General features: G+C 48.6%; 1 protein-coding gene across 2 annotated transcripts in view; it reads left to right on the top strand.

Annotated features, from left to right (window-relative positions):
* Mxd1 (max dimerization protein 1) overlaps nucleotides 1-15,326 on the top strand; it is a 24,242-nt gene extending 8,916 nt beyond the window's left edge. The window contains exons 3-6 of one of the 2 annotated variants that reach the window (NM_001100749.1): nucleotides 974-1,003; nucleotides 11,182-11,296; nucleotides 12,783-12,942; nucleotides 13,305-15,326. In NM_001100749.1, coding sequence (NP_001094219.1) covers nucleotides 974-1,003; nucleotides 11,182-11,296; nucleotides 12,783-12,942; nucleotides 13,305-13,525 — 526 coding nt within the window. In that variant the 3' untranslated portion in view covers nucleotides 13,526-15,326. Of the gene's footprint in view, nucleotides 1-973; nucleotides 1,004-11,014; nucleotides 11,076-11,181; nucleotides 11,297-12,782; nucleotides 12,943-13,304 lie in introns of those variants that run through there. The other variant, XM_063286285.1, reaches the window with a different exon arrangement.

The raw sequence follows: 15,326 nt of genomic DNA, 5'->3' as shown, positions 1-15,326 counted from the left end.
ATAACCTAAAGAAAGCTTCATGAGGTTATGCAACTGCAGTGTACATCACACTGTACAAGTGTGTGTTGTAAGTGACCCTCTTCCTCTTTACAAAGGAAGGCTGCATGCCTCTTAATAAGTCACTGGAGTTCCTTGAACTATATTTTTTGTTTATTTTATCTTTTAACAAGTATGAGTGTTTTGCATGCATGTATGTCATGTGCATCTTGTCTATAGCTGGTGCCCACAGAGCTCAGAAGAGAGGGTCAGATCTCCTGAGAACTGGAGTTACAGACAGTTGTGAGCTGCTATGTAGGTAATAGGAATAGAACCCTGGTTCTCTGAATGAACACCAAATGCTCTTAATCACTGAGCCATCTCGCCAGCCCTTGAGCTGTATTTTAGACACTTAAATTATCTGACTCCCAGGGAATCCCTATCCCCCATCCCCTAATCCCACCCCTGCTTATCTACCTTCTCCTACCAACTTTGTAGAAAAAAAGTTAAAATGGAGTTCAGGGAGATAGCTCTGTAGGAAATGTGCTAACAGTACAATCGTAAGTCTCCAACATTTATATAAAACTCAGACGTGTGAGCTCACATCTCTGACCTCAGCACAGAGGCTATAGAAACACAAGTCTCTCTGATCACAAGTCTAACCAAACAGAGCTTGAGGTTCACTGAAAAGTCTCTGTCTCAGAAAGTAAGGTAGAAAACATCTGCATGCTCATGCATGCCCGTGTACACACACACACACACACACACACACACACACACACACACACACACACACACACGCTCACATGGAAGTCTACGTCTCCTGGAACCCACTATATAGACCAGTCTGGCCTTGAACTCACAAAACTCCACCTGCCTCTGTCTCCGAGTGCTAGGATTAAAGGTGAGAGCCCAGCTAGAAATCATGGTGTAAAACAAGAATAATTGATTTTTTTTGAAAGACAAAACCAATCTTATTTTCTTACATCTCTTTCAGATCAACTCACAATGAGATGGAGAAGAACAGGTGAGCAGGGGGACCCTGGAGGAGGTGCTCTGGGAGTCTGGGGGGAACTTGGAGGAGGTGCTCTGAGAGTTTCACCCATATTTCTCGTCACATTTTCAATCCTCCCAAACCCACCCCTGTTCTCAATGGAGAGACCCCTGAGTTAGGAGCTCACTCAGACGGGCTAACCGGTAGTGCCCATGCACCATCACTGGGCAGATGAAGCACTTGCTTCCCCTCCCCAATCCACTCCTAGAGAATACCTTCGGAGGACTCCTGCAGACAGTGAGGTGTGCACATTTGGGCTCTCTCTGCAGCCCTGCCTTAGTTACGTGTATGTGAGTATGTGCAGTGTGTGTGCACATGGATATGCACCTGCAGTTACCCTGTGGATGGGAGTCTGTTCAGGCAGCTGTGCATATGGAAAGTAGGGTGCTGTCTGTGGCTGGAGGGGCCTGCCACCTGTGCCTCACCTTGCCGCAGCACAGCTGACTCTCCTGAACTGCTGCTGCTCATGACGTAAGCCTTTAGTTTCCAGATCAAGCTGCCTGTTCTTCAGTGACAGTGCCAAGTAGTGCTCAGCTCTGTTGCACTCTAGACTCACTGGCAAAACTTTTAATTATTTCTTTAAATATCTTAGATGTATTATACAGATATCCGTGTGTTTTCTGGGGCAAAGAGCTGATGTTTATTTCTACTGAGTCTGTAAAATAAAATGCTAGTGGGAAAAATTTAAATGTACAAAGGTAAATCAAATGCAGCAGAGTCCTGTGTGTCCCACTCTGCCTCCTTATGGGCAGCACTGTGCCATGTTCCTGCACTCCAGTCATAGCTACCCTTCTCCTTCTCCGTGAAGGGTTCAAAGCTAAGTCCTCAGCTCTAGTAAAGATTTTTTTTTTTTTTTTGGTTTTTGGTTTTTTGAAACAGGGTTTCTCTGTGTAGTCCTGGCTGCCCTGGAACTTGTTCTGTAGACCAGGCTGACCTTGAACTTACATAGATCTGCCTGCTTCTGCAGATACTCCAGAGGTATTAAAGGCATATGCAACTACAGCCAGGCAGTAAAGACTTCTTTAAAGGAAAAAGAAACCAAAAAGCAAACAACTCAGGTCTCTACGATGCTATAATTCTTTGAGGAGCTTTAAAACAAAGAGTATCCCAGCCCTTGTGGCGACTCAGACCTAATAGCTTGGCTAAGGCTCTGCACTAGAATTCTTTTTTTTTTTTTTTTTTTTTTTTTATTGGAAATGTATTTTTTTTTTTTTATTAACTTGAGTATTTCTTATATACATTTCGAGTGTTATTCCCTTTCCCGGTTTCCGGGCAAACATCCCCCTCCCCCCTCCCCTTCCTTATGGGTGTTCCCCTCCCAACCCTCCCACCATTGCCGCCCTCCCCCCATAGACTAGTTCACTGGGGGTTCAGTCTTAGCAGGACCCAGGGCTTCCCCTTCCACTGGTGCTCTTACTAGGATATTCATTGCTACCTATGGGGTCAGAGTCCAGGGTCAGTCCATGTATAGTCTTTAGGTAGTGGCTTAGTCCCTGGAAGCTCTGGTTGCTTGGCATTGTTGTACTTTTGGGGTCTCGAGCCCCTTCAAGCTCTTCCAGTTCTTTCTCTGATTCCTTCAATAGGGGACCTATTCTCAGTTCAGTGGTTTGCTGCTGGCATTCGCCTCTGTATTTGCTGTATTCTGGCTGTGTCTCTCAGGAGCGATCTACATCCGGCTCCTGTCGGTCTGCACTTCTTTGCTTCATCCATCTAGTCCAATTGGGTGGCTGTATATGTATGGGCCAAATGTGGGACAGGCTCTGTGCACTAGAATTCTTCAGAAGCTCCCCAGTGACTCTCACATGGGGGGAGACCATGGAACCGCTTCATTCTGTCCCCTGAGCGTCCATCCACTTGAGGTGCGGGCCACCCACTGGGACAGTGGTCTTGCTTCCCTCAAACCCTCCTAAAGGACCCCGACCCTGAAGATCCAGTCGGAGTTGTGTTTTGAGTTTCAGCCAAGAAAAGACAGGCCAGACCTTTACCAGGCAGGCAGGAACTGGGAAGAAAATCAAACCGACAGCTCTGTTGCCTTGCGGAACTCGGTGTGAGTGTGACATTGTGTGGGCCTTCTCACCTGCTCATTGCTTCGTGGCTGTGGCTGTTCTAAGTCAGAGCAACCTTTATGCTTTCAGGGTTCACACCAGTAACTAGGAACTCAGAATGCTCTTTGGATAAAAGATGATGGCTGTGGGCTCCCTTCTTCATCCATAGTCTCCTTGTGTCTGCCTCAAGTTCTTCCAGGCCTTTAGGTAGGCCTCTGTTTGCATTATTCAGTCCCAGCCCTTTAGGCCAGGGCTTCATGCTGGAGTGCTTGCCTGGCGTGCACAGCCTTGGGATCCATCCCAGCTCTGCAAAGGAAAAACAGACTGCATCCTTCCAGCAAAGACTCCCCACTCTTGACTACTTTATTCCTTTTCCCTCTGTGAGAGTGCTACAGTGTGTGTGTGTGTGTGTGTGTGTGTGTGTGTGTGTGTGTGTGTGTGTGTGTGTGTGTGGTGTGCGCTCGCACAATTAGTTTTTGCTTGCTATGGTCCAAGACCTGAGCCCTGTGTTGGATACTAGACAGATTTACACTTGGATATGAAACCAGCCAGACCCATGCCACAGAAGTGACAAATCTAACAAGAAAGACTCAGAAAACACCTTGTTAGTCCATAAAGGGCTGCTGCTGTGGTCCACGAGGGCCATGGAGACAGAGTCCCAGAAGGTGACTTGAAGTCATCCCTGGCGGCATAGACCACAGACTGCTCCCATCTGCCCTTTGTCTTACTTGAGGTGGGGAGTCGTTTCTACTTTCTTGCTTCCTGTTCTTTTCGGAATTGGGTCTTGCAGAGTCCTAACAAGTCTTTGCCTCATTTAAGAGTATGTGGTCTGAAAGGGAAGGAAGTAAGGCCTCCATCGCTTAATTTAGCCAAACCTTGCTTACTTCAGTCCAGGGGAAGAGGATACCATTTTTTTTTTGGGGGGGGGGGTTCCGGCTCCCTTGTTAACATTTAACAAATGATTTAAGAAATTCTTGAGTTGGGGTTCAACTCTTATAGCTACTTGGCTTTGGTAGCTGACTCTTTAGAAGAAAAACCACCCTGCTGGCCCCTAGTACATTTGAGCCTTTTCTTTCCTTATTTTGAGACAGAGTTACATACATCCCAGGCTGGCTTCACACTTCCTGTATGGCCCAGGATGACCTTGAATTTTGCTCCTCCTGCTGGGGCGCTGAGATTACAGGAGTGCACTGCCACACCCAGTTTATGCCACGCTGGGCTCTAACCCAGCAATCACCCGACTTGAGTTAAACATTCCCCACTCCACATAGCCACATATAAAAAGATTGTGAGGGCTCTCAAAATAAAAGCAACCCAAAAAGAAATTCTAAAGTGGGTTTTCCCCACTTTGGTATTGCAGAGGTGAATGTGCTTGGGTTTTGGTGGCACCTTAGACATTTAGAACGAGCCTTAACCCCAGGTTGGGACACAACAGTTAAATACCTGGTGTCTACAAGAAGAAAGCAAGATGTGTAGAGCGGAGGCAGTGTTTGTTGAGCATCTACAGCTCCACAGGTTCGAGGACAGGCATAAGCAGCACATCTGCCATGTGACTGTTCAGGTCATCAATTTACCTTCAGGAAACCAGTGTGCTCACCGATGGCTGTTGCCCTGTGTGTGTTAGATCCCTTGGAACTGGAGTGAGACAGTTGTGCTGAGGTACCACATAAATGCTGGAACTGAACTGGGTCCTCTTAGAGGAGCAGCCAGTCTCCACCACTGAGCCTTCTCTCCAGTCCCCATGGCCACGTTTTTTTTGTTTTGTTTTTTTTTGTTGTTGTTGTTTTTTTTGTTTTTTTTTTCTTTTTTCTTTTTTTCAGAGCTAGGAACCGAACTCAGGGCCTTGCACATGCTAGGCAAGCGCTCTACCACTGAGCTAAATCCCCAAACCCCCACGGTTTTTTTTTAACACAATTTTTCTTTTCCTTTTTTGATACAGAGCTTCCTGTAGCCCAAGTTGTCCTAAGATTCGCTATATAGCCCAGACTGGCCTTGAACTTGTGTGTCTTCCTACTTCAGCCTCTGTGTATCGGGACTTTGGTTACCTGTCAATCAGTCCTCTAATTCCTCATCTCCCAAATTCTTAAGATTTCAAAAGTTGTAACTGTGTAATTCCAGTAAAATTACCTTTAAGAGTATATACTAAGCCAGCATTTACAAGGCAAAGACAAGCAGATATCTGAGTTTGAAGCCGGCCTGGTCTGCAGAGTGAGTCACAGGACGTATGCTAATATGCTAAGCTATAGGTCTTGCCATCCAGGACTTGGTGTGTTTCTTAGTTTACTTAGACCTCTTTTCTGTCTCTAAGCAAATTTGCAGCAGTCCTCCATAAGGCTTACACATTTCTTGCAAAAAGTGTGCAGGGCTTGTGCAGTTTTGGATGCTGTTGGTTCCTGTCGTTAACGGCTTGATGATCTTTGGAACACAGGAATCCTTTCCATCTCTTGTTGCATGCCATGTGTTGGTTCTGCTCTCACTTGTCTGGGAACTACTTTGGGGTGAGAGCATTTCAAGAAGCTCTGTGGTCATGGAGATGCTGACCCATAGCCATGGTGAACAGGTCGGGAGTCAGTGCTCTAGCTTCTTCAGTAGCAGACATCCATGTTTTCTGGGATGGTACAGGTGTGGGATTTGCCAGAGTCAGTATCTTCTAACCTTGTGACTAAAGATTTTTGTGTGCTCTGTGGAATTTCCAGCCTTGGTCTGTGCTATATTTTCATTTGTCCAAAAGGATTTCAGTAGTGCCTGGCCTGGCATGAGAAACCTTTCTAGTAGTTTCCCTAGAGAATGTTCCTAGAACTGTTTTCCTGGGTTTCTGACTTTTCAAATGGCCAGAGTCTTTCTATCAAAAGGGTCAGGCATGGAGTGTATAGGACCAGAGCGTGGTGTACACTGAGCCTGGGTGTGGTGTGCACCGGGCCTGGGTGTGGTGTGCACCGGGCCTGGGTGTAGTGTGCACAGGGCCTGGGTGTAGTGTGCATTGGACCTGGGTGTGGTGTGCACAGGGCCTGGGTGTAGTGTGCATTGGACCTGGGTGTAGTGTGCACAGGGCCTGGGTGTAGTGTGCACCGGGCCTGGGTGTGGTGTGCACAGGGCCTGGGTGTGGTGTGCATTGGACCTGGGTGTGGTGTGCACAGGGCCTGGGTGTGGTGTGCACAGGGCCTGGGTGTAGTGTGCACCGGGCCTGGGTGTGGTGTGCACAGGGCCTGGGTGTAGTGTGCATTGGACCTGGGTGTGGTGTGCACAGGGCCTGGGTGTGGTGTGCACAGGGCCTGGGTGTAGTGTGCACAGGGCCTGGGTGTAGTGTGCATTGGACCTGGGTATAGTGGCACTGGACCTGGGAGTGGTATACACTGGGCCATTCTCACTACTTCTGTATACTCTTTACCACATTCAGAGAAGCCATCCATCTACCACAGGCATTGGCTTTGGCTTTGCTGGCAGTATGCTCAAGTCCAGGGCCACTAGAACCATCTTCCACACTTAACCTATGGAGTGAGTGCCATCTGCCTTTGGAGGCCATGGGAAGAGACCCATGTTGTTTGCTTATCCAACTTCCAGCCCCCCTGCCTGGGGCCCTGAGGGCACCTCTGACTTCATTGCAGAATTAGTAGTTACAGTGTGGGATAAACCTAGCAGGTACTTATTAGGATATATTTTATATTAAAATCAGACCCTGGAAAGGAAACACTAAGGGGGCACAACTACATATTTTTTATTTTAGTTAACAATCCATGTCTTCTGCATGGAGATGAGGCATGATTGTTTCTGTGCCACTGGGTATGTTTGCCGCCTCAGTCTCTGTAAGATTTGTCCACCTGGTGCTGAGGGCTCCTCCAGGGCGTCAGTAGAATCAGTGATACACTACCGCATCTGATCACGACATCACTGTAGAAGAAAAGGAGAAAAGTAATACCTTCCCCTAAAGCATGACTTCCAGTCTTCTGTTTAATTCACAGGCTTTGTTCTCAACATAAAACCAGTTGAGACCTTTACTCACTCTCAAGGAGGCTTTGATTTCTTGGTAAGACTTGGTTCTTCTGACCTCACACTGTACAGCTTGTGTATGCCTAGTGATCCTGAAGGGGTCTGTACTATTTAAGTAAGCCTGTGCACACACCATGGTAGGAGAGAAAATACTGAAGGCCCACCCTCTCCTTTTTGGATAGAAATCACAGGCACCTTCTAATGGAAAAAAGCCAGTGCTAAGCAAGATAGAGCTCATCATGCTTTACTGAAGGAAGGCCAGGCTCTCCTGGACAGGCACAGTATGGCCTCAGGGCCAGTGCTTGAGAAGTAGAAGACTTGGTGTCTTTTATTTTTAGTAGTGAACTAGGCAAGTTGAAAGTTCAGTGTGAGTATATGTGACCAGGCAGAGAGGAAAGCAGCTTATCAGAGGCTGCATGCAGGGAGCTCTCTGGGGCCTGTGTGTGAGGAAGAGGGCAAAGGGAACCCATTCAGGAGCACTGGGTAGGGACTCGCTCTTTTCCAGCATCGCCCCATACCCAGGAGGAAAGAAGCTCTGCAGTCCCTGAGAAACTCGTATCAGGATAAAGGGTGGAAGAGTCAAGCATTTGCAAATGGTGTCCACGCCTTGCTCAGATGTCTGTCCCTTGACCAGCAAGTGCTCCAAATGTTGTACGGTTCATATTTAAAAGTTAGACCCCCAAAAGAGAAAGGTATCAACAAGCACGCAGGAGCTTGGCATCTTCTAAGTCTAGAAGCTCAGGGTTGGCACTGGAGTCTGGAGCTCCTGCCTGCAGAGTTGGTCTTCACACTGCGGTTGTTCCCGGATCACCAACGTGCGAGGAACCGCTTGCCCTAGGCTCGTTTCTCTTCCACTTGGCAATTTGGTTTCTCATCCTTCACACCTGAGGAAAGTTGAGCAAAACTAACTCCACCACAGCATGTGAACATGTCTTACTTTTAGACCTTTAATCTGTTGGGTTTGCTTTGATGGTGACCTCCCCACTCCCAGGCCAGGTCCTACATACTCATCCCAGGATCTGCAACGCTGTCTTTTGTGTGCTAAACTCAGCTCTTGTCTGAGCATCTGTTCTGCTCTTGATGTGTGTGCTGCGATGCCAGTGCTGTCTTTAATCACCACAGCTTCTAACGGTTCAGTATCTGTGCAAGCGCACTCCTCTTTTTCCAAAATGCTGGCCGTCTCACACACGTATTCTTCTAGATGAGGTTCAGGCGAGTTTTCCAACATTAAAGAAAACTGTTGGGATTTCGTTTTTGTGGACTTGTATTAAATTTGAAGACTGCTGGCATTCTTGCTTTGAGGGGTCATCGCCAGGAATGTGCAGATTTTTTCCATTCACTCAGATTTTCCTGTCCTTCAGCAGTATTTGATAGTTTTCTTCCCAAGTTGTTTTAATTTCACTCCTAACTCTGGAACCGTTTCTCTTGCTGTGGGAGGGAGGCGTTGTAAGCTCTGCACGTGTGTGTGACTGTGCATCGGGGTCTGAGTCCACCTTTGCCTTGGGGGTGGGGGGTGGCTTCAGAATGCCAAAGCGCCTGTAGCCGGGAAAGTGAGGCACATGCCTCCCTCCTGACCTGGATCCTGCTGCCACATGAGACACATGACCTCAGAGGGACTTCATTACCCTCACTAGCTTAAAAATGCTTTGTTCATAGTTTCCTTCCACATAGGCGATATCTGTATTTCCACAGAAGGCTTAGCTTGTTTACTAGATGTTTCAAGGACAGATGTCCATTCTCTCTGAGTGTTTTATCGGCCACCCCTGCCTGGTGAGGACCGTGAGCTTGCTGTGGCTTGAGAAGAGACTGAAGCAGTGTTGTTCCTATCTGCTACCCTTGTGTAAAGATACAATGTATCAGACCCTCTGCTCCTGTACCACAGAGGCTAGCTAGGGTAGGCTCTGTCTCACCTTCTGCAGATAAGGAAACTGAGGCCATGGACCTAGGAAGCTGTTCAAAGTCACATGGGAAGTAAGTGGCCTAACAACCTCCACCCTGCCCCACTACGCTAATGTTGAACTGTTTGGCAATTGAGTGGTAAAAGTAATTTAAAAAAAAAAAGAGCTGGGGGTTTGCTGACGGAGAGGAGTGGGGTTGATATGTGTGGACTACCAGTTCCAGACCACTCATGACCTCGGACACCATGGCTGCAGTGCACGTGGAAGCATGACTTCTGCAGCAGCTGCTGTAGACCCAAGCCTTAGATGTGCCAGTGACAGCACTCCTCTGGAAGAGGGGCCTGCAGGGTTCAAGTGTATTACCTAGGTTCAAGGCAGTGTGGCACTGCTAGACACAGGCTGAAAGGGCAGCAGGAGCCAGCGCTTGGCACCACTTTCTCCTACTGGAACAGGAGCTAAAGGCCACTCTTGATAACAGAAGACAGTCTAATGTGGCAGTAAGATGGACCAGGGGGACAGTGACAGGTATGACCACATCACAGGAGGACAGTGTGACAGACTTGTCCCCTGTAGTCTTTTCCAATAATGAGCAGACCAATAAATATCTCTATATAATGTAAAAAGTCTGCAGACTTTAGAGAGGTTAACCAGTGCAAGTCAGTCAAGTTACTAGTTGTATTTTTTTCATATTTTTCCTTTTTAGATTTTTTTTTTTAAAATATTAAGTGCCTATGTGTGGGTGTGTGCATGTAAGTGCATTTGCCTGTGGAGATCGGAGTCATCGGATTCTTCTGGTTGTAAGTTGCCCAACATGGGTGCTGAGAACCAAATCCAGGTTCTCTGGAAGAGCAGCAGTGCTCTGAGCCACTGAGCTGGCCCCAGCCCTCACATCTCTTTAGTATTAATTTTCTAGTATGTGAGTTGGCCAGTTTCACATGTTCATGTGTGTGGATTGTTTCTTGCTTCTGCTCTTGTGGTATTTTGATGCATATAGCTTTGCTCCTCCTGACCCCAATGCTACTGAGTCTTTGTTGCGGGCTCTTCCGCGGGGCAGGACTTCGCAGCCAGCATCCAGGTCTTTCCATTTGCCAGCTCAGGATGATGTGCTCACTGAGCTCAGAGGCCCTCAGCGCTGAATGAGATCCAAGCCACATTTCCCAGTGCTGCCCCAGGAGGCCCTGCCCTGTTTCCCCTCGGAGGCGCTCAATCTAGCTGGCCGTGTGTGGGAATGGGCGTTGTCCAAGGCTGAAAAACTCTGTGTAGATGTGAGGAGATGGACTCTGTCTTCAGGAAGCTTAAAGTCCACTGGAACAGCTGACGCAGTCGTCCATGCACAGTGAAAGAGGTGGCTGCAGCCCTGCTCCCCACACAGCTTGAGTGAAGGGTTGAGAGACCCGACACCGAGTCCTGTAGGGAAGGAAGCCCAGAAAAGAGGATTCCCTGTGGCTCAGGAAGGCTTTAAGGAGGTGGTCGATCTACACAGGAGCTCTCAGAGTTGCCCTGGGATCTCTTCCATCCTGGAGCGAAAACCAAACCTAGGTTTTAGTGAAGTGTGAACGTCCAAAGTTGTGGGGATTCCTATGCTTCTGGTCATGCTGTGGCCCTCATTAACCTCTGTCCAGCACACTTAAGATCCAAGAGTGGTCCTCCCAGCCACATTTATTAGCATTGCCTGTGATAAACTTGTCCCATATGTGAAAGAATATATTTGTGAGAATAAAGGAGATTTTGTACAGTCAAAAAACCCAAACTTAAAACCAAGAATTTTTCACTACAAATGCTCCCTGCTGCCTGCCTTCTCTTCCTGAAGACTCATGTCCACAGAAGCACACAGCGTGTGTGTGTGTGTGTGTGTGTGTGTGTGTGTGTGTGTATCCTCAGTGAACAATTCCAAACTTGTAAATTCTGTGCATAGCAATGATATAAATTCAATGACTTAGAAAGAGAAATGCAAGTTGAGGACTTTCCTCAGGGAAAGTCATCTTCTGATTTAGGAGAACCTCACTTTAAAAAGTACCTAACAGAGCAGATTTTATTTATACCTATGTCCCCAGAATTACAAACGGAATCAACCTAGAAGCCCCGAGTTCTGCTTCTTACTGGCTTCCAGCACAGGTGCCGAACCTCCCACACTGGCTCCATCCTTGGCAGCGCCGGGCAGTCATACACTTCAGAACCTGTGGTGAGAGTCTCAAGTGCTGCTATGGTCCTGTTTTCGCAGGCGTGCTCACCTCCGCCTGTGCCTAGAGAAGCTGAAGGGGCTGGTACCGCTGGGCCCCGAGTCAAGCCGACACACCACCCTGAGTTTGCTGACAAAAGCCAAATTGCACATAAAGGTAAGTGCCTTGACCTGCTGCCCCACCCTTTCTGGCCTGGCAAGGGTGTCTCAGCTGCATAAGGGGCAGGTGATAGTGTAGCTCCAGGATGGTCTCTGGGCTCCTCCCACCTGCCTCCCAAAACCCAGTTAAAGGGTCCAGTCAGAAATTCAGGCCCTGGTGCCTCTAGCCACTGGTATCCCCACCACCAGGACCTAAGCATTTTACAGCCTGACCTGCCCCACACGCACACACACACACACACACACACACACACACACACACACACACACTCTCTCTCGTCTGCTGTACCCTGGGAAGCAAACCCATCTCGTTGAGTTATTTAAATGCTTTGGGGACTTGGGACAAACTGTCACCAGGTCTCTCCTGCCCTTGCAGCTGTATGGCAGGGTATGCTACCCACTGCAGCCCTCTCCATTCCTGTCTTGTGTTCTAGAGACAGGGCCATCATACCTGCCCTTCTGTCTGTGGTACCTTGCTCCCACTTCTTTATGGCTAGCCTTTCCTCAGGCTGCAGATCTCTGCACAGGCTCCCAGTGCCAGAAGGTTCTGCTGCCCTTTCCTTTCATGGGATCCCTGACGTACTGACTGACAGGGTCTACATCTATCAGTGTCCTGTGTGGTTGGTGGCTGGGCGTTTCCAGGATCCTACTGTAGCTCCATGTGGGAACCAGGTCTTCGTGAGTACATGTGTCCCAAGCACCTCTGGATGTCTCTTTGTTCTGTCTCTCTGTGCACCACCGAGTCAGAGCCAGCACCACCATTCAGCTATAGCTTGGTGAGACAAATACCAGTTTACTAACGGTTAGCAGCCTGCATACAGACAGCCCTGGGAGAGCCTCAGTTGGAAGCAAAACAGCTACAATTAAACACCCTTATTAATTATCTGCCGAATATGAGGAACTGGGGGCAGATTTGTAATAAGTTATCTGTAGAATTGCACTTCCAGATGCTTCTGGACAGTTCCAAGTCAGGACTTTAAAATGGCTCTGATCTCCTGCTAACAGCAGAAGTTAATTGGGGTTTTCGTGGCATGAGAATTCGCTTTCTTTTTTTTTTTTTTTTTTTTGAGAATTCGCTTTCTAATCAGGACTGTACTGGGGTAAACCTCTTTTAAACAGAAGTGCTTTGTAGCTCATGTACCATGTGGTTTTCCAGTTCTGAGAGGCGGTCACATGGTTGGTGCGAATATGAAGACCAGGTCAGGGATCTGTTGTATTTAACTTAGCAGGTCTAAGGTGGGAGATTCAAACTGTCACATTCTCCCTGCATCTCCATGATGCCAGCCCCACAGCTCATGGCTGCTGACATTAGACAGAGCCCAAGGTAACTGGCCAGCCAACCTCTGCTCTAGGAGAGATGCTTGACAAGGGACACGACACCGGCCTCCCAGGAGTACATAGCACACTTTCCTGCTGTCGGGGCAGGTACAGGCTCTTTGTATAGAACACCCATTGACTCCAACAACCACCCCTTTGACTTGCAGAAACTTGAAGATTGTGACAGGAAAGCTGTCCACCAAATAGACCAGCTTCAGCGGGAGCAGCGGCACCTGAAGCGGCGGCTGGAGAAGCTGGGTGCTGAGAGGACTCGGATGGACAGCGTGGGCTCTGTGGTGTCTTCAGAGCGCTCCGACTCTGACAGGGGTGAGTCTCAACTACCAGAGGGGCTTCAGGCAACAGAGCCAACCCCAGAGCAGATACGATAGGGCTCATAGGGGCTGTTGAGATGGCTCAGGGGGTAAAGGGACCTGCAACTAAGCCCAGGTTGGAACCTGGGAGTAATGGTGGAAGAGAAAACCAGCTCCTGAATGTTTCTCTCTGACCTCCACCTGTGCGCATACACAGCAAATAAAAATACAGTGGAAGCCATAAATAGACAGGCTTAGGCCTTCGGGGGTCTGAGCACAGGACTGGTGTAGCCTCGCCTCTACAAGAGTTAGGTAGCAGTGCCCAAGGAGGGATGAGGAAACTCTGAGATATGCTGAGGGCTGTGTCTCATCCTGCAGAAGAGCTGGACGTGGACGTGGACGTGGACGTGGATGTGGATGTGGATGTGGACGTGGAGAGCACAGACTACCTCAATGGGGACCTGGGCTGGAGCAGCAGCGTGAGTGACTCGGACGAGCGGGGCAGCATGCAGAGCCTGGGCAGTGATGAGGGCTACTCCAGTGCCAGTGTCAAAAGAGCCAAGCTCCAGGACGGCCACAAGGCAGGTCCCGGGCTATAGGAGAGGGCCCAGCCGTCTCTCCACCTCACCTGGTTAGGTAGTGTACCAGACCTGTCCAGATGCCCTTGCACGCAAACCTCATGTACCACCTTGACCAATATCAGCTCTGTCCACTTTGCAGAAAGCACATAGGGTTGTGGTCTTGAGTGTGATCAGTAGCTTCTCTGTCCATACATGTCGACGCCGAGAGACTGTACATCCCAGTCAGTTCAAAGCACCCAAGAGTCCTTAGCCCAAGCGAATCTCACCTCTCAGCCGCCCCCGTGCACTGTCCTGCAGCTGACGAGGTCTCCTTAGTTTTCTGACTCCCGATGGTACTCGCCCAGGAGAGAAGTACAAGCTTTGTCTGGTACATAGGAAACCGCAGCAAACAACTTCTCAAAGGGAACTCAGTCTCACGAACCCCACAGGAAGCTTTGGAAGCCAAACCGAAGAGCACTGAGAGGCCAGGAGCCCCTCCAGCCCTGCCTCGGCCCAGCCGCGTGCGGTGCTGCGGCCCTGCTTAAGAGCAGGCACTCGGCAGCTCAGGAGAACCGTGTGCCCTGTGTGCTGCTCTGGGGCCTAGCCATGTGCCCGAGTCTGCTGATGCTCCTTGTCTCTGGAACATTGTCCTACCTCAGAGATAGATGAGATCTCCATCGTCCACGTAACGGAAGTGACTGCTTCTTCATCCCCATGGTCCCCTCCACCCGCATCCCTGTCGAATTCCCAGCAATAACTGAGTTTTGGCACTGGCTGAGCTGGTAGCCACTGTCTGTGAGAGAAAGAGGCCACATTTCTTCTCTGTGGCAAGTGAACAGGAGGGTCTCCATGTCACCAGAACCTTCCTGCTAAGGTAGTTTTGAACACCCTAGAAGTTTCCTTCTGGAGACTTCCAGGTCTACAGCTTAAAAGGATGATTTTTCCCCCCTTGTGGCATTTTTATTTAAGGTAAACCAGAGCACACACGTATGTAAATAAGACACACAACACCTATAAATACTATTTATTCATTTTATATAAACTAACGTAATGCAATATAAATTCCTATGACTGCTTTTATAGATGTTCTAGAAACTTTGTACGTAGCTGTCTACAAAATTCATTCCCCTGAATATTTTCGCATTCGGATTTTGAGGTTTTCACACTCTGGTGAGTCTTTTTCACGAAGTCTGAACCATCTGTAAATTCCTCGCTCTGCGGCTGAGCCTGTGTCACCAGGTAATGGGACACTCCTGAGACTCACGGTGTCACCTAAGGGCTCCACAGCTGACTCGGCAGCACGCAACTACACAGTCACACTCCCCCTCCTCAAGTCCAAACACGCCTCGGCAGAGAGAGCGGTCCCAGCCCCACAAGGTCACCATGGACGCCATGTGCTCCTTGATGGCCCCAAAGTCCTGTTTCAGATTTTTCGTTTTTTCTTTTCACTTGTTGGAGTGTTTTCCAAATACCAGCTGGAGATTAGCACAGAAGCACAGCTTGGATTGGATGCCATTAGCATTTGCAGAACCCTTTCCAGAGTCTGACAGGGCTGGTGTTCCGTCCCCTTGGATCCCTACCTGCTAGACCTCGAGGGCATCGTATCTGTTCACTGCACCCAAGGCCATCGGAAAGTCAGGACCACGGGAGAGGCTGTGGGCTGCACAGGGGGAGGGAACAAAACTTGTACACATATTTATTTCACTTAGAAGGTATCTGAAAGATGCCATCATTCCCTGTGTTTTCATTGTTGCACCTTTGAGTTAAACTGCTTTTTTTTTTTTTTGGTTGAAATATGAAGTGTACTGTCCCAACATAAAACAGTGATTATTTGACTTTT

Source organism: Rattus norvegicus, chromosome 4 (assembly GCF_036323735.1).
Source record: "Rattus norvegicus strain BN/NHsdMcwi chromosome 4, GRCr8, whole genome shotgun sequence".
NCBI lineage: Eukaryota > Metazoa > Chordata > Mammalia > Rodentia > Muridae > Rattus > Rattus norvegicus.
The sequence above is the reverse complement of the archived record's forward strand: the minus strand, read 5'-3'. Positions and strand labels throughout refer to the sequence as shown.